The sequence below is a fragment of the Pogonomyrmex barbatus genome, unplaced genomic scaffold, assembly GCF_055798465.1.
Source record: "Pogonomyrmex barbatus isolate J1 unplaced genomic scaffold, ASM5579846v1 scaffold7, whole genome shotgun sequence".
NCBI lineage: Eukaryota > Metazoa > Arthropoda > Insecta > Hymenoptera > Formicidae > Pogonomyrmex > Pogonomyrmex barbatus.
In genome coordinates, this window is record NW_028297171.1 from 8,606,381 (window position 1) to 8,626,090 (window position 19,710).

Sequence of the window (19,710 nt, forward strand, 5' to 3'; positions counted from 1 at the left end):
ATAGGGGAAAGCGTATCAGAACTTTTTCGCGTTCGCGTCCCGAGTTTTCCGGGCAATTGCATTGGGAATTGCCGCCACCGCCGCCACCACCGCGGAATCTCCGCCTTCATTTCGTTTCGTTTCGTTTCGACTTCGATTCGATTTCGACCCGCATCGAGAAACTACTTTTGCAGATATGGGTTAGAATCGTAAAACGATCGAGGAGTCGTCGTCGTCGGGAAAATTGATAGTATCGCGAATCGTTGCTTGCATTGCCGAGGAAAATCCATGATATCTCGACATCAAAATTTCACGAAAAACCTCATAAATTTGAAAAACATTCATTATCAAAGAGACTGTAACTGTTTAAAAAATATTATTTAATTCCTAGATTTTTTAAAAATTATAATATATATTTATATATAAAAAATATATATAATTCGTAAATTCGAGATAGTTCGCAAGTTTATAAGTTCTCAAACTCATGAACGGTAGTGTGCATTTCGTGTAAAATTTTTTATATATAATTCAAACAGGTTCAATAATAATTGAAAATACACTAAAACTTAGAACTAGCTGTGAAGCCCTATATTTTATGACAGATAAATCAAAAGACGATCAAAATTTATAATACATTTCCTCTTTATCTGAAACAAATCACGTTGGAGATCTGATAAAAACTGCCATGCTTACTGAAATAGCTTATATTTGTTACGTTTAAATGCGATACATGCTTCATAAGCGATAAATATAAAATGTATAAAACGCGGACATAAATGTTTGCGAATTGCAAACATTCGAGGCTATCCTATTCGCGAGCTTCAGTTTCCATCGCGAGAGCTTGTGTGAAACGCAGAACGATAAAACCCGGCTACAATCGCTCGAAAACTGCGTGACATTTATCGTTTATCGTCGATCCGGCTTGCGCATGATACTCGCGTCAAGGGTTTTCACTGTATGGCGAAATATTACTGGGCGCCAAGTATACGTTACACCACAACGAGGGAACTTTCGCCATATGCCGAAAAGAGATACGGTCTCCTCCTCTTGAGTCACGTCGTATTCATCTCTCGCGAGTTAAACGGGCAGAGGAACGTGACTAAAGACGAGACAATGGGACTTCCGGGTCGCGTAACTTCTAACGTGTGCGAGAAATTATTTAACGCTTTATACGAAATGGCAATGGTTGAAGTTGACTAATAAACGACCGCAAGTAAAAGCGCTGTAAAGGGAACGTCATCTTTTTATATTTTTAATGGAATGAGATTTTTATGTAAAAAGTTATGACTTCAGCGAGATTGACGTTTCAAGCTGTACTTCTTTTTCACTCTGCCATTCTAATCGTGAATCCCCGACTTTGATTGACGGATGAAGACTCGAAAGCTATTAGCCTAAATGACCGTAGGTAGTATCGGTCTACACGCCAATGGTTAATAATTCTTGTTAGGCAAACGCAATTAATGTTGAAGTGGCCATCGCTTTAAATTAACCCCATTAGAACGAGAGAGAGAGAGAGAGAGAGAGAGAGAGAGAGAGAGACGCGAGAGGACGATACACGTCCTAGGCAGTGAACAAATGTAACTGATTTGCGAGTGGCATCCAACCGCAGTTATGTCAGATATGAATTGCTAATGCCGCGTCGCTGACGTCACGTTCCCACGAGCGGATTCTGTCGCACTGTCTTCGCAAATAGCGAGAAACTGAGACGCGATGGTTTGCGAATCACATTGTGATATCAGTCTCTTGAGAGAGCTCCCTCGACGGAGATTACTAATGGGTACTTTCCATTTAGTGACACAAGTCGATACAGTATCGTTCTATCTTTTTTTTTTTTGCTTTCAATGATTAACAAGGACAAAATGATACTTATGTCGACTTGTGTCACTAAATGAAAAAGCAGTAGGATCAATCGTATTGCACCGACCGTTTCGACGCTGATTTCATCCTCCTTCATAAACGTTTCTTCTCATTCTCACGTACTTTAATCATTGATATTTTAATTTTAGTTGTAGCAATTAGAGTTCGACAGAGAGAGACAGAGAGCTCGAGAGAGACGCGCGTGGATTTTACAGAATTTTTCGTGAATCTCGTGAATCTCACGAATTCAGAATCTCCTGGAGACAAGTTGTGGACAGGAAAAAAGAGAAAAAGAGAGAAAGAGAGCGAACAAAAGGAATGCATACAAAAAATGGAAGCTCGCGGAAATTTTAATTTCTTTTGACGAGACACGCGTGCTTCGAGATTTTAATTCCTTTACTCCAAAATATCCGACGCTGACGGTGCTGTAATTCTTTTAGCGGCGGTACATCGATATCGCAAAAGGCTTTTCTAGCTCGGCCAAGGAGAAAACCAACTCTGGTAACTATCTTACCGAAATCAAGCTCACCGTTTATCAAAAAGTTGTATACAGACCGTGCCAAAATTATATACCTTCCTTTCACAACTTTCTTTTATACTCAACTTACTACTTATCTCTTCAACTAAAATTTGGCGCTTCTTCGTTCCTTTTAACTATAATATAACTATATAATAATTTAACTATATAATATTAACTCCTTAGTATTTAACTTGGCAATCAAAATTTAAGCTTTCCTAAGAAACATCAGATTACTTAACAACTTAAATGTTTACGTAAAATGTCTTTTCACACTATTCGCTCGCATATACATATACTTATTTAATTATTAATTGTATTATTTATAATAAAGGAAAATATCTCTCTCCTGGATATTTTTATTCGCCCTCATTGCAATTAAAGAAAAAAAATTAAATCAGAACGGCGCCATAACTCGATCATCAAAATTGACTATTTGATTACGATATACAGGCAGCTGATAATGACGATAGAGAGAAAGAGAGAGGGCGAGGGAGAAATGTTGTCGCAATAACTTACGTTATAACTATGCTAATGTGCAGTATGAATGTTCCCGGTTACGCCGGAGAATTAAGTCCGCGATATTAACGATGCCAATCGGGATTCGGGTCTCGGATAGGGCCCAAATAATAATCTATCGGCGTAATCGTGAGCCCGACTTCCGATAGCGGAAACAATAGTCCCATTAATTAATACGGCTAATTAATAGCTGCGACGTGATGGTGATTAAATTAAGCTCTGCCCGGCGGGACGGGAAAATTAGCCCCGCGGCTTTGCAAAGTGTAAGGAATCGCGTTTGCAAGACGCGCGGGAGGGATTGCAGACGGGGGCGGACACCCCATCGCCGCCGGCGATAAGGCCGGCGATGTTGTTATTAAGAGTTTCGATTAAAGTTTCGTTGAGAAAATTCCGACTCGCGCCCACGGGAACACGTAAAATGATTGAACTTTAACCGCATTAAGCGTTTAATGCGCACAAGTTAACACGAAAGTTTCAAGTGTCTGGTCAAGGAGATCTCTTCCGTTAACGAGAAAAAAATTTGCGTTTAAATAAATAAAGCTTCGAACTTCCAATAAAAAATATTTTTCGTTTTTTTTAACGTCAAAGATGTGTACGCCCGCAATCATATCTCTATTTACTCTTTGCAATTCCCGTTTCCGGAGCATTTCTGCTTTTTGCCATTGATTTTTTCGTAGGAAAAATTGTGTTGAAATTTCGTCTATAAAATTTCGTTTTTTAAAAACCTCCAACTGAAATTAACTGAAAATCAAAATCCTAATTACTCACAAATTTACGTTATTTATTTTACCTTAAAAAAAATTTAGTAGGCGATAAATAAAATTGTAAATTATATGAAAATTATAAATACGAGAAAACTCGGGTAGCATTCTTATGAATCACGTTTTGGTAAATTGCGAAAGTCGAGAAGACTTCTAAGACTTCTCATTCTTCGTTGCTACATCAACTTCTCGCGTTGCAGCAATTTTATTTTTTTGCAAAGCGGATTTACTCAAGCAAATTAGTTCTTGTCTGGGGGAAAAAGCTGCTACTTCGAATTGTATTCCACGATGTTCATTCCCCATTGCTTGAAATTCCTGGGTATAGAATAGGTAGAATATGGCGGAGAAAGTGCAGAAACGTATTATGCAGAACGTTGCATCGGCGGTGCAGAAATGTTCGTGACGGCAGAAACGAGATGACGGACTTTTGTTGCAGCGCTCGAGCCGCGTGAGGACGGGCTTATCGACTAAAATACCTCACGCCATCTTCCTCGTCAACCGCGTTTACAAATTGTCTCTAATTATTCTTCCTGCTAATTACGCTTCCCGAAAATAAATTGACGGAATAAAACTTACTCGGCGGAAATGAGAAATAATTAAACGCTTTTGACCAAAGTTTCCATTTTAATATGAAATGATATCGTGATTCGAGATCTTCAAAGTTTCGTATTTATTAATTAACGTATTCATCCAAAATGTATAATTTCTATTTATTAAATGTGAAAAGAAGATTATCAAGTCATTAATGAATATATGTAATGAAGCAAAATGTATAATAATCCATTTAATATAATATTTCTATGACTCTTCATATATAAATAAGAAATATATCAATATGTAATAATTGTAATAATTGTAATTTGTAATAATTGTAATACAATAATAATAGAGATATTTAAATCCAATTTACAAAAAAAAAGTGACTCTGAATAATATTTCTAATAGCTACATGTGTAATATAAATTTTCTAGATAATATTACATAATGTACTTAGATTAAATACAGATGATACAGAATACTGTTGAAAAAGAAATACCACATTTCAACTGTGAGTGGGAAATTGCGAGTATCAAAAAGAAAATGTACATGTGATACGAAAACAGAGGCAAGGCCGAGGGGTTGCGATATGTGATAGGCGGACAGTCGGCAGCTTTAACTATCGCACTATGACACTATTGCACTACGTCGCTTGGCTAACTGTTGCAATTACGAGGTCGTAATCACAGGGTGATTCGCGACGTGAATTACACAATTAAGCAATCTTGATGTAAGCACGAGGGACGAAGGGGATGGATCCGCGCGACTCGTGTCGAGAATCAATTCCCTCTCTCTCTCTCTCTCTCTCTCTCTCTCTCTCTCTCTCTCTCTCTCTCTCTCCCCCCCCGCGTTCTCTCTTCTCTACCTTCGCCAACAACTTCATCACGTCGCCTCAATTGTGCGCTAATTAAACACACACGCAATCCCCCGTTTAAGGAAACACTGTTAATCATTCTCTTTCCAACAGGTTGTCTGTTTCTATCGAAATCTGCACTTTCTTGCTGATTTTCATCAAGGATTGTTAATGCAAAAATGCTATTTCAGTTAACATAGTGCGGTCAAAAAAGATAATGAGCTTTAATCCAAATAAAGAAAAGATATTAGATTGATTCTGTATTCGAAAAATTTTTATATTTATGATAACAGTATTTATTATTCATATAAGAATACCTATTTAATATCTATATGTTTTGAAAACGAATCTGTTTGAAGTTGTTGTTAAGATAAAAAAATTTTTAATTAGACCTTTTTCTAGTAATTATAAAAAATTATTTTTAAATAATATTATTTAAAAATAAAATGTTATTTTAATGTTTATTTAAAATTCATATGAGTTATAAAGATAATTTATATTAAAATATTATAATTAATTCTGTATAAAATGAAATTCCCATTAACGTTCAAAAACCGAATAAAAATAATTAAAAAACCGTCTATTTAATTTTAATATAAATTTAATAACATTTATTATAAATTATAATACATTTATTATAAATCATATTACATCAGATTCCGAATTTAAATTTAAATTTTCATTAAAAGAAGGAACATACACACACACACACACACACACACATATATATATATATATATATATATATATATATATATATATATATACTGTGATGTGAAGCCGTTGATATTAATAATTAATATTGGAGGTACATGGTATCAAACGTATTATAAGCTGTCCTGTTATTTAAAGAGTTCGCGACAAAGCCGTTCCTCCTGCATTAAAAGAGAGAGGAAAACACGTCGAAAAAGAGTCGATAAAGGAAGCTCGCAAACAATTCTTCGAACGCTCACACACGCCGCTCGTGAATACTTATGTGTCCCATCCGGCGTTTTATATCGATCCGGCGATATAAAACGTCTCGCTTCAATAAAATCGAAAGGACCGCTTTCTCAAGTTATCCAGAGTTCCCTTTTTCCACAGGCGTGACCGCGCCTTGTATCGGATGACCGAGTTGGCGCGCCACCAAAACGCGGATGGTTTAGATGATTGCGCAAAAGTCCACCGCAAGATGCTGAGGAGAGGAATTCGATACGAAAACGCTCGATTCCAAATAGTCTCGGAAGTCAAATATTCATACCAAATATACGGTTAGCCAATCGATATTTGATTAGTTCGCAATGTCCGGAGACACTTCGACCTTTCGGACAATTCGAGCGGGCACCGCGAGAGATTGAATGCACAATTTCTATTAAAAAAAAAGAAAAAGAAATGAAGGAAATATTAAAAGCTTTCATTGGTGCTTTTCTCTCAACGTTCATAATCTATTTCGTCTGAATACGGAGGATTTCCATTCGTTCGCGTGGAAGATCGGAGTAACTTGAAGGTGCAAGCCCGAACTATGTGGGTTCTCCGGTACCACCGTAAAATCCACTTACCCTCCTCGTTGCTTTCGTTGCCATCCTCTAGCAACCATATCTCCTCCTCGTCGAAGTGAGCGTCTCCGCCACGATCCTTGCCTGGGAAGAACGCGTGCGCCAAGATCTGACCTCTGCCATCGAACGGATATCCGTCTCCGTGATAACCCCTGAACGATATGGTATTATCCGAATCAAATTATTAATCACTTAATAGAAATTAACATCCGTGACAAATTTACAATTTTACACAGTTACGTGCTGTTGTATGTTATTGTTACACGGAATCGTCACACAATACGGCGAAAGCAATTTCGAACGTCGGACATGGCACACTTGGAAATTTAAAAAAATTCCAACTAGAAGTCCGAACTTGTCTTTAACTTAAGTTTCATTATCGATTTTCAAATATCAAAACATGTGTGAATTTATATCTTTTCAATAATTATTTTAATAATTATTGTAATTCAACTCAATTCTGCTCAACGGCGAAACATTTATTATGAAATATTGTTCTTATAATATGTATACGTAATCTGAATTCGTTGTATGAATTTCGACGGATTCATTCAAATTACATATACACGTCGAGATAAACAGATCATTAAATTGATGAAGGATGTACTACACATATTTTTATAATTTTTATATTTACATTTAAAAAATTGAGAAACTTACAGTTTATTCTAAACCGCATTTAAAAGTAATATAAAAAATTTTGTGGCGGTTTAAAACTTGAAAAAATTATTTAAATATAAAGTAGAAATATGTTTTAACGTAATGTAATTAAAAAGTAAATATAAAAATCTCAATTTTTTTATATTTACTAGATACACTACAGGCGCTATATATATTTTTATACGCTAAATACGCTATACGCGCTATATATTTTTTTAAACAGAAAGAGCAGAAATTAATATAACATTATTACACTTTTAATCTTTTGTTATGCACGCAACTATTCAAAATAATCTCCGCAATGATACGCGAAGTAAGCGCAGCGAGAAAATCCATCGGAAAAGAGCCAGAACAACAAATCGAAATTTTCGAGAAGACTTCGAGAGACGCGAGTATCGATTTAACACATCTTTTTTTTAGAAAGGAAAATTATGTAACACATTCTCAAATTTAAATTAAGCTTACCGGTGGAAGTAGACTAGGATGTCGGCGCGATCGCTATTGATCTCCTGGAAGGTGAGCTTCGAATTCCTGGCCCAGAGATCGAGGGCCTTACTCAGCTCCAATCGGACTCCGCCCGTGTCCAAGCCACTAGGCTGTTCGGATCTCAAGCTGGAAAAAAAAAACGGAGGGAACGTTTTCGTGAGAGATCGATCGATGGGTCCGAAGAGGAGGACGAGTGGCGATATAAACGGGAAATATTTACGCAACGCTCGCCAAGGCGATCGGCCGGCTTCGATAAACGCTAAATAAACTTCGCTGATCGATCGTTCCCGTATGGTTCAAGTGTTTGTCTATTACGGATTACCTGGAAACACGCGATCGTCACATAAGAGCGAAATGCGTCGCAATATTTTATAACTGAATCGACATAATGATCGGAATAATATCGCTTTAGATTAATTAAATTTAAGATGACGATGTGTCTATTTGAATCTACGTAACGTAATACCCACGCACGTATTTTAATTTATATATTGCGTAATAACATAATAATCTTTTTTTCATAAATTTTGTGATAATTTAAAAATATAAAGCAAAAGGTATGGACTTAACGTTTCAAAAGAGTTTTGCTAAGATGTATCCTTTTTTTTTTTAAGTTTTTCTATTTTAGATATATAATCTTTTAAGTATCCTCGATTTAACGCAATTATTATTTATCAGAAAATATAAACTAATTAAATACTTTCTGAAATATTTAATTTCAAGCGTTACTTCAAAGAAATTTTCAATTCTGTTTTGTTAGATTAAAATGTAATGAGATCTTTACGTTTTATACTCCTGGAGCATCTTACAAAAGATATCACTTTATATAATTTACTGTATAAAAATATATTGCAAATATAATCTGGAGATAATTAAATCTCGCTTGAGAATGAAGATCTTTTATCTTTACTTATACGTTATTACAATTCTCCGGATTTAAATCGTCCCTTCATGAAACTCTGCAATTACGCTTCGCGCACAAGAAACCGCCGTCTTGCTTTTCGTGAGCACGCTGTTATTTACACGAGGTCGCAAGTAAAACAAGCCTTAAGTTCCTCGCGGCAGTCGTGAGCTCGTCGCACGAGAGAAGTACGAAAAGTTTCGCGACTCGAGAGAGGCGTGGATCCTCTCTCTTTTTTTTCGTCGTCGGAAAATGCTCCGAATGCGCAGAATAACGCGAGCACTCGCGCGAGTCTCGCGAGTCAGCGCGGAGGCGTAGTAACGGAAGTTAATTAAAAGTCCTCTCTCTCTCTCGCTCTTTTTCCAAAGTCACGCGTCGTCATCGCACCGGCTTCTATAAAATTCGTGTCAAAACTTTAAAATTTTTGAGGTGCTTTGGCGTACTAGTAAAATTAATCATTTCGCGCAATGGCGTCTGCCGTCGAGCTACTTTCACAGCCGCGACTGCATAATTACGGTACGCCATCCGGGCTGTCTACGTTTTATTACGAGCATATTTTTCCTTTATTTATCGTCTAAAAACTCAACATAGAAACAACAACATAGAAAATTCTTGCATTATGTTTTTTAACATTACTCAAATTCTATCCTACGCAAATATTATCCTTCGTAGCTTTTAAATATAGTACGTAAATTAAAAAAATACTAATTTTGCAAGAAACTTTAATTACACATTATAGGAATAATTATTTGTAATTTAAATAAAATTTTTTTTAAATGTATTGTATAAGAATTTTTATATAAGATTTAAAATTTATATAAATTTTTTTATACAAGATTCACTCTCTTGCATTTCTATATATTTTCTCACTTTAAATGCCAATCTAATTTTATAAAATTGATGGATACGATTTTTATTTTGTTATATAATTATCATGAAATATATTATTTTCTGCAGGTAAATTTATTCCATTCTAATTTTTTCATTTACTTAATTCCCTGCTCATATACGCGTATATACGTACCAATATTAAACGTAACGATCGCGCATTAACTCTCGTCCGATTTTTTGATGAAGCGATCCTATTCGCGTCAATACGCGCGATTTACGTCGACAGAAAGGCCGGCCACGACAATTTACATTATTAACGGCCTCCCATGGGTAATATCGGAAATGGGAAATGGGAAACGGGGCCCGGCAACATCGATGATGATGATTACGCATATCGTCGCGGCGCATCGCCGCTCGCGTTTACGTGCCTGTTTTATTAAAACGATGAACATATCGCTTAATTAGGCAAACCGATCCGACACTGATCGATGTACCGTGGAACTTTCCGACGCGGGCAAATCAACGTTTCCGACGCGACTCGCGCGATTCGACGCGATTCGACGCGAATCGTCACTCTTGTAAAACTTCTCGACCTCGGGGCGAAAATACGCGTATCAACTCTTGTCAAACAGTCCGCGAGCGTACAGAAACGGTTCAAATGCAACTTGCGTGCGGAGAAATTTCGAAGTTTAGATTTCGGAATATGTAGGATAGTTTGAGAAGTTTATCTCTGGCGTCTGCGCAAATTCTAAATCCGGTCTAAATTTCAACGTTGGGTTTCCCAACGTATATGAGATACGTTTTGAAGTTATCTCAATCCTGATTCCTATAACACGAAATTGTCGTAACCCTCGAAAAGTTCAGAACGTAAATTCTATTGTAATCTCGCTAGCGCGCGCGCGCGCGTGTGTGTGTGTGTGTATGTGTGTGGTGCGTGTCTTGCGCGATAATGCAGAAACTCTTCGTAATAACGAAATCAACGTCAGTCGTGACCCGAATACCGGGTTTTTGCGAGTGAGAAAATACCTTTCACGGAATTAAAAGACGATCGGTTTAAATACATGACGGCGAATATATACATTTCATTTAACGCGCGATACACATACGCGACACGTAGGGTAAATGCGACGATCGTGACGGAAGGATATTATTTCTCGCTGTAAATTCGCTATCGATCACCCATCGTCCTCGAGTAGATCGTCCCTCTTTTTCTCAGGCAAAGGCGACACACATATACGCATACCGCCGTGGTCTTTACATAATCTAGCGTAACGCAATATACCAGAATAATAAGGGATCGTGAAAGAATCAAGGAGAAATGTGGGCAAACTGAAAAGGTAAGGTCTGTGCAAGAAAATCAGGATAAAACCACATGTCAAGATAGGAGAAGTGCTCCTGATGTATAATTTTCTCGAATAACATTTACGATATTTCTTTTGAAATACAAGTTAAAAAGTAGAGAAAAAAATACGCGTGAACCAATACAAGAGATTGAATGAAGAGAAAACTCGTTTCTCTTCAATGCGCATTACGTAAGCTTGACAATCTCACTTTTCGAAAGCGCCTCTTTCGATATTCCCGCTTAAAAAAAAAAAAAGTTGATGACAAGAACCAAACCTTCATTAATTAGATCCAACGTGTGTAATTCTGTTGATTACAAAGATGAAAGGAAGTTGCACGTCGCGGCTGACTATAGTAATATATTAAAAATGGAAAATAGGGATCTACGTCTCGTATCTGGCGAACGAATGAAGAAAAAGAAATCAACCGCGCGCGTACGCGGGCAATTTAGCGCCCGTTAGACAGCCGACGGAGATTAATGGGCGAATAGGCGTCCGGACAAATAGGTAAATTGATAGTTACGGCTCGGCTCGGATAAAATGGAGCAGGCATTCATTTAGTTCGAAACGAGCGAGCATATTTCGCTTTCGTGCGAGACGCGAGTTTTCCCACCGTTTGCCTTATAATTTAATGGGTTTGTCTACGTGTCAATAATCCTCGGATCGATACAAAGTTAAAGCGACATCGACGGCTATGATGTTGATACGGAAAGAAATTCTCTTTGGGAAAAATTCCTCAAAAAAAAAGTAGAAGCGAGTAACGGGCGAGAAACCGTGGAAATGTATTTTGATTAAAAAGAATAATAATAATAAAGAAAATTAAAAAATATAGAAAGAAGATAGAAGAAAAATATAAGAAAAAGAGAGAGAAATATAGATTATAATAAAATAAAATCTAAATAACCATACGTAGCAATAATATTGCAATTGTTGCAATTGTTCCCCTCCCCCTCTCTCTCTCTCTCTCTCTCTCTCTCTCTCTCTCTCTCGGTGTCTCGATGACCTAATTAAAACTCGGTGCAAAAGCTCTCGCGTTTCACTTGACATTTAACAGATCATTTATCGATGCATCCACAATTAGCTTGCACGAAACACTTCGCCTCGAGTACTTTCAGCCACGTGTATTCGAGCGCATCTAATTTCGCGGGTAACCGTATCCGCGCGCGCCATTAATATCGCGCCTTCAACATCGTCTCGTATTCATTACGCGGCCAATCGGTAATGCACATCGCGCAGCGAGAGGGACACCGTGATAAATATTGATCGGGACGCGCAGCCCGATACGAAAGCAGCGTAGGATTACACGCCCGAGCATTTTAAAGCGCGTTTACTTTATTAATGGTTCGCGAGCGGGGAGACAACGCGAGTTTCGACTGAATTATCGCGACGGCACGCAGCACTCGCCCGTCCCTCACACCGGGGGGGGGGGGGGGGATTATCCTCGAAAAATCGATTGCGCATTCCGTCCGTCTAATCGTCAAATTTCCACGCGATCATCAGAAGAAACGCGCAATCCGGCGATTATCGTAAGAGCGCGGACGAGATAATTCCATTTGACTCTTAATCCATATTAAAACAAATCTCCATCTCTCCATGTAAAACAGTTTATTCAAAAGTTTATTATTAAAGGAAAAGAAAACATGATAAACTCTTCGATTTTAACCAAAGCTTCTAACGAAAGTTTAAACAAATGTCATATAATATAACAATTTATTAAACTCAAATTGATAATTTTTTTATATTTATACATTCACAAATATTTACCATGTTAAAACTTTATTATTACACATTTCACATTATTAATATTTATATTTTTTTATTCTACTCTTGTCTTTTTCATTAATTTCGATTGCATTATAATTTTGTGCTTATTGTTTTATCTGCAGTGCTTCGATGTTCTATGAGGAAAGAATGCCATATTGCATACGAAGGAACTTGGTAGTTGAAGAAGGTAACGCGGTAGGTACGAGAGAGCGATGCAAATTTTGCGGTGACAATAAGCCACTGAGAGCAACGCAAATTTCGGCTGTGTAATGCCTCCTCCTCCCATGTATAAGCGTTCCTTGTAACTGTTTTGCGCTCAAACTTTGATGAATGGACCTTACGATATCGTGTTCACTGCCTCCGCCGTCGTACTAATACATTGCCTTTTGGCAACTTTAATAATAATTATGCGTGACATTTGCGCTTCTAACATGATAAAATATGCTGGTATATTTAACATCGTAAATTTAACTTGTAAAAAGCTAAGAGCGCAATTTTAGAAGCTCTGAGCTTTATCTCTAAGAAGTAAGCGACAAAAAAATTTCAATAAATCAAGAGAACAGAAATGGAATGAATCGTTGAATCTTGTAGTAACGAAATTTCGATAATTCATATTTAATTTTATGTGTAATAATTAAGAAGTTATATAAAATAATATTTAACGTTTTAATAATATATTTAATATTTATTTTGTGTTCAGCACAATCGCTATAAATGTAACATTTATTTTTCCGTGATTTAATATTTCACGATATTATACGATATTAATTGAATGCCAGATACAATTTTGCTCGTTTTTTCTTTATCTTTTATCTTCGATATTGAAACAATTCTAGTGATTCATTGTACTCATCTTGAAATGATGACATCAAAAGCGAGAAAACATAGCATAATAAAAGTTCCTGTATGTTACATTAAAATGGAAACATTGTCTAAACAACATTTGTAACACCAAAAAACAAACTTCCTTTTTGATCAGACACAATTCATTTTAGATATATAATTATTTAGTTATCGAAAAATAAGAAACAGAAAATTATATTTCACAAGTCTGTTCGATTAAAAACGTTATTTCGATAAAAAATATTTTTGTTTCAATTTTACAAGAATTTTTATTAAATATTTTTTTTTTATTTTTGTCATCAATTCAAAAACCGCTATAAATTGCATCAGAAGCCTTAAAAAATAAACTTGGAGTAAAAATTTTTTTATGACACAATTATTTCAAAAAATTTCCTTAGAGAGAGATATTTTATGGAATCTCTTTACAAATATAGTTTTCGAATTTCACGATTACTAAAAAATATGTAAAAATTTAAAATATGTTAAAATTTATCCTCGGGATGGAATGGATCCCATAAGAATGGGCAATTTTTATCGCAACGGTAAGCACAAATTTTCGAACGAAAGATGTGGCTCAGCTCACCATAACCATCCTATCTGCATCATTTGCAATTTTTTTATTCGCAAGTTCATAAATTTCGTCGAGAAACGACAGGGTGCCATCGTGTCTACACATAATCGTAACTTTAATATGATTCATTCCCGAAAAAGATGCTATCTTCAAACGCATATTTCGTGAATAAAACCAGGAACCAGTGCTTATTCAAACGCATATTTCGTGAATAAAACCAGGAAAATTACCTTTTGTAATTTTCTAAAAAATAGGTACATATTTCTTATTTATATAAAATGCATATGCAGAGAAAAAATTAAAGTAAAATTATTATATTTAATAGAAAATTAATATAAATAAATAAAAGATTATATATAAAATGCAAAGATTTGTCTTGGAAAAATTTAATCATTGAAGATTATTTTAGATCATAAATAATTCAAGCAGACAAATAACCAAAATGATGAGATATAATTTTTAATGCGAAGATTACATCACGAAGTGGGAAGTTGAAAGTATTGCAAACTGAATTCGAGATCATTTCTTTTTTCTCTTTTTATCGAAAGCGGATAATGTCTCATGCGAATAATCTGCCATGTTAATTAATTAATAAGATAACTAACGTATCCCGATTCTCTCGACTACATCGACTTTTCCTGAATCTATTTAATAAAGAATTTAAAATTTTACATTTTCGTTTCATGCAAAAGTCATACGTGCGCAAATTAAAGAAATATTTATCATCCGAGAATTAGACTTTAGCTGTAAATTAAAAAGACCGTTGTCATATCGATATAATATTAAAACATTTTTATATAGAAAGATTTATAAAGGAGTTATAAAGAGAGATTTATAGGAGTTATAAAGTATACAAATATGAAAATAATTAAAAAGCGTCGGGTATTTTTACAAAAATCACATCAAAAAGAAATATTTGCGAATGAATACATAATTATGCGAGAATTTCTTCGTATATTTAGAAAAAGAATAAAGCAAAAAATGTAAAGGAAGTATTAAAGAGCGATGATATATCAAGCGAAATTAACAGCAATACATTTTTCGAAAGTAAATGTAAAAACTTTTGTTCCATGATGTTATTAAGCACTGAGAAAGCTGAGAGAGAGAGAGAGAGAGAGAGAGAGAGAGAGAGAGAGAGAGAGAGAGAGAGAGAGGAGACAGCAAATATGAAAACGCAATCTGCAAACGCGTGTATAAACTGCGAAGTTGAAAGCAAAGATAAATGAGATGGAGATACAATGGAGATACAAAACAGGAGTGTAAAAACACAGGTAATTAGCTGTCACTAGATCGCATTCACGAGCACTTTCGATTTCGCGGTTCTTCGAGCAGGCAGGTTCGATCAATCGCGAATAAAGCATTCGCATCAATGCCGCTAATTAGCGCACGTATACGCACTGCAGGGCTCTCATTAATTTTCAATGGTATCGAGCCGCAACGCATTCGGTAACATGGCGATTGTTGCAATAAAGCAACCGTCAATGTCTCGCGGCCAATGTTTGGAAGGAAGTGAACAGAAATCGAGATCGATTGAGATCGCATTATTTTGGCAACAAATACACCGCGGTACCACGATCAATTATACAAGCGACCTATAAATCGCGTTTCAAAGTACATTTTCGATTGTCTTTAGTGCTGCGAATCTAGTCCCGCTTTCCTTTTCCCTCGATTTTTTTACTATGCACTTTTTACTATGCACTTTCATTTCGGCGCGCGGATCGCGCGGAAAAAAAATGTTTCATGACGTGAAAACGCGGCTCTCACTCACTGTCTCTTCCGGCGTCAGATGATATTGTTTAAGTCGTTGTCGCTCGTGCACGCGACAGCTCGTGAAGCACCATCGTCCGATTTCCAAAACGGATTTCCCCGTTGTACTCCCCATCTCACTCCAGCTATTCGCGCGATCGCCACCGCGAATCGTCCGGACCAGATGACAGCCGCGGAGATTGGCGATGACAGCACTCGATGGTCGATGACGGACACTCCGTGGAAAAGTTAATTCGTTTATTCAGAAAACGCAATCGAAAATTCAAGAGTCGCGTTGCATGGATTTCACGAATTTCCGAATTTTTCGAATTTCGCGCCTTGAGAAAAAAAGATGAGATGAAACAGCGAACAGACGAGAAGATCGTTAAAATTTTCACGATCTCATGTTCGAATGTGCTGTTGAAATGCGTCCGAAAAAGATGCGAGAACAATTAAATTCATTCGCGAAGGATTACAATGTAACTTATTATTAATTAATAATAGCGATCATGAATACTCTGACACGATCGAGCACTCGACTACGATGCCAACGCACTCGACTCACTTCGACTCCTATTTTCATGAGTACTCGTGATCACGGTGGCGATATCGAAAGCTCTTTCTCACGTTACGGGATTTGCGGACGACAGATCGAAGTGGTCAAGTACATCTCACCGATATCAAAGCGCGATTGACGGCTCGGAGAAGTTCATAAATCGAGCGAATTCGCCGGTCGAGAGAGAGAGAGAGAGAGAGAGAGAGAGAGACGGACAGAGACCTCTCGAGGGAAATAAAGGGAGACAGAGATAACGAGAGATAACAACGGCAGATGCCACGAATGGCTTCGAGGACCTCTGACAATGATTGCGATCCTATTCAGCGTGTCCTCGAAGAGCTATGAACGGATAAAGAGAGCGGATAAAGGAGAGAGAAAGAGGAGGGAGGGGGAGAGAGAGAGAGAGAGAAAGAGAGGTAGACACGTCCCACCTCTAAACTGTCCCGCGATCACTCCGTCAATAATTTCGTTCACAGGCCCGAGTGTGTGACACTGTCAGCACTTATTGACATGCTTTCCCATCGCGAATGTATTGTGGATGACGGACCCGAAGAGCTTCGATAGTTCGAGCTCGAATCGCGTTACGATTTCATCTCTCTTTCTCTTTCATTGTTTAATTATTTCACGAAAATATAAAATCATTGACGTTACGCGCGACTCTAGTCTCGTGAAAGATTAAAAATAAAAAACCGTGACGTATAATTCTCTTATGATATATAACTTCCCTCACGAAACACGATTTCTTCCTTCGAGAATCCGTCGTTTATTTTATTTTATTTTATTTCTTTTTTTTTTTTTCCAGAAAATATACCGCAAAGGATATATAAATTTGCGGAATTGATTTCGACCTCAATTTTCCGACTTTACCCGAACGTTCCGTATCTTCCTAGGAATTTTCCGGCAGAATTCCGCGTTCGCGGAAACTACCCATCCATATCCCATCGCGCCTGTCAATTCAACGAGAGTCGATCCAATTATCTCGAGACAATATTAGGAGGATCCTCCTCCACATCGTCTTGCCAATACACTGCGACCACAATTGTGCAGATAATAATCGCGACTATAGATGCACTTCCGCAACCATGTGTTTGAATTAATTAGGACGTGCGCGAGTGTAAAATTGAACTGCCTTCTCCATGGAACATATACACATAGCCGTCGGTTGTGTTCATTTCTTTTTCTTTTTTTCGTTAATTCACCCATTCGTCCGGGCTCTGTAACTCGACTCGAGGATTTTAAACCGTCGTTTATGTATGTGCGCCACGAGGATTTATCTAAGCCTTCGCGATCAAGCCGCATCAATCTTCCGCGCCGGCCGCTCACGCATATTAGTCAAGTCTCATCGATTCGAAGCTCTGCCGAACTCACCGCAATTCTAAAATGGAATTTTATCAAATAGAGCGCACCGCTCGAACCCTCCCGATCGCGATTAGTTCGCCTCGATGCCAGGCCAAAAAAAAAAAAATAAAATAATATTTCGAACAAAAATTCGTTCGCTTTTTAAAAATCGGTAATCTCTTTATTCGCGGACTACCGCAACGAAATTGAGTTCTAAGTCGACTAAATTCGGATTTATATTTCGGAATTAATGTGCCAATTGATTTTGGAAACAACCGGCGTAGCCAACCGGCTTGTTCAAATTGCTTGATTGAATTCACTTTTAGCTCGGTATGTTTGCAAGACTTCGACAACGAAGTACGGCTTGCAGTAACTATTTGGGTAGTTGTTCGGAGGCAACTGTGCGGTAGAGGGTTAATTAGTGGAGATCCTGCGGGATAAAGCTCGTTCTCGTACAAAAGCGCGTCAAATCAAATCGGCCCGATCAGTCGTCCGTCACGCGGAATCGGATAGGTCGGCGAGCTCTTGAATTGTTCCGGGGCGGATGGAAAACCCATCGTTATTTCGATGCAGCGGTTTGCCTTGTCGTGCCGTGCGTGATTAACGTTGATCCTTTGTCGTCGAGCAGAACGAGCGTTTAATAAGCAGAGAAAGAGAAAGCGAGAAAGAGAACGCGTTATCGATCCTGCCAATGCCACATTTTCGCATTATAATTCTCGTGCGGTATAATTTTCTAGCAAATTACGCGGCGCAGATGTAGATAGATCTTTGCTGAAAGATCTTTTCTGGTTATTAACTTTTTGGGAAATTCAGATTAAATTGTACAATGTAATATGCTGGAACAAGTTTCAAATGATAACAGAACGAATTTATATATAATCAGTCCACTAAGTAATTGCTTTTTCTATTCTTTTCTTTTATCTCAAATTAAATTGTAATTAAAATTAGATCTGAAATCTCGACCAAAGTGCATAAACAAGTATCAACAAAATAAATTTAGATTTCTCGTAGAATTATCTGAAATCGAGCGGAAATCGATTCGTTTATTTTTTTCACAATCATTAAATAAATAGTATTAAATTAAAACTTTATGATTCACAAAATATTGACTATCCGACATTTCCCATATTACATGTTTTAAAAATGCTTTTCAGCAAAAAATATTACATCGAAAAATCATAAAGAAATAACCTTTCCCTCAAAGTTTAATGCAAGCTTTAAGAGATTTTCATGTGAATAGGTTTACGAGAGTTATAAAAAAAAAAAAACGCATTCGCGAGAAAATTAACTGGCGTTTATATTACAAGCGAATTTATCTGACGTCAGCGATTCTATTTGTTCGAAAATGAATATGATAATGATTCTATCTTTCCGTAATTGACGATGATATTGGCGGATGTTTCGCAATTTGCTTAAATTAATCCATGAATCGCCATGAATCCAGAAAATTCGGACACGGCTGTAACATGTGTTTCAGACGTTCTATTATCCTTCGCTCGAATCTTTTCCAGATTTTTCCCGGATAGACTTTATTGTTGTTTCTTCGACCGAAAAGAATGTTTCTAGTAGAAAGAAACAGAACCTTTCCGTATTAGTATTTTCAGTATTTGCAGTATTTTCCTGATGTGTATGAGGTAATCCGCAGAAATGAGAATTCCTAAACGTCTCTCTTGAGTTTGGAGATAAGATAAAAGATTCTGAATAAATGTAGAATAATCTTTTATGCATACATCTAAACTCAAATAGAAAATTGCATTAGAAGAGAACGTTTTTTATAAATATTACTTTTCGTCATACATTTGTCGAATAATAGTTATACGTATTTTAATGGCTTTTCTATAAAGAAAAATAATTAACTGCACACGATTACATATTCGTGTGTAAAAAATATCATTTTTTTAGCATTATAATGTTAGACTAAATGGTTGTTGTATACTAAATGGTAATTCTATAAATTACCCGAAGTGAATTAAGAAATCGCTTTCCTGTCGCCACCTTCGCCTAATTGACTTGATCAATTAATGTTCTTTCTCAATCGAAAGGAAGATGCCAAAGTTTCGTGATTAACTGGCGTTCTTGGTCTTCTGAACGAACATTTCCGATAAAAAAACGAGGA

General features: G+C 36.8%; 1 protein-coding gene across 3 annotated transcripts in view; it reads right to left on the reverse strand.

The window, feature by feature from the left end:
* Positions 1–19,710, reverse strand: part of Mmp2 (Matrix metalloproteinase 2) — a 187,830-nt gene that overhangs the window by 43,321 nt on the left and 124,799 nt on the right. For all 3 annotated transcript variants that reach the window (XM_089083307.1, XM_089083308.1, XM_089083306.1), the window contains exons 5-6: positions 7,684–7,830; positions 6,562–6,710 (exon numbers count right to left, since the gene is read on the reverse strand). In XM_089083307.1, coding sequence (XP_088939433.1) covers positions 6,562–6,710; positions 7,684–7,830 — 296 coding nt within the window. The remainder of the gene's footprint in view (positions 1–6,561; positions 6,711–7,683; positions 7,831–19,710) is intronic.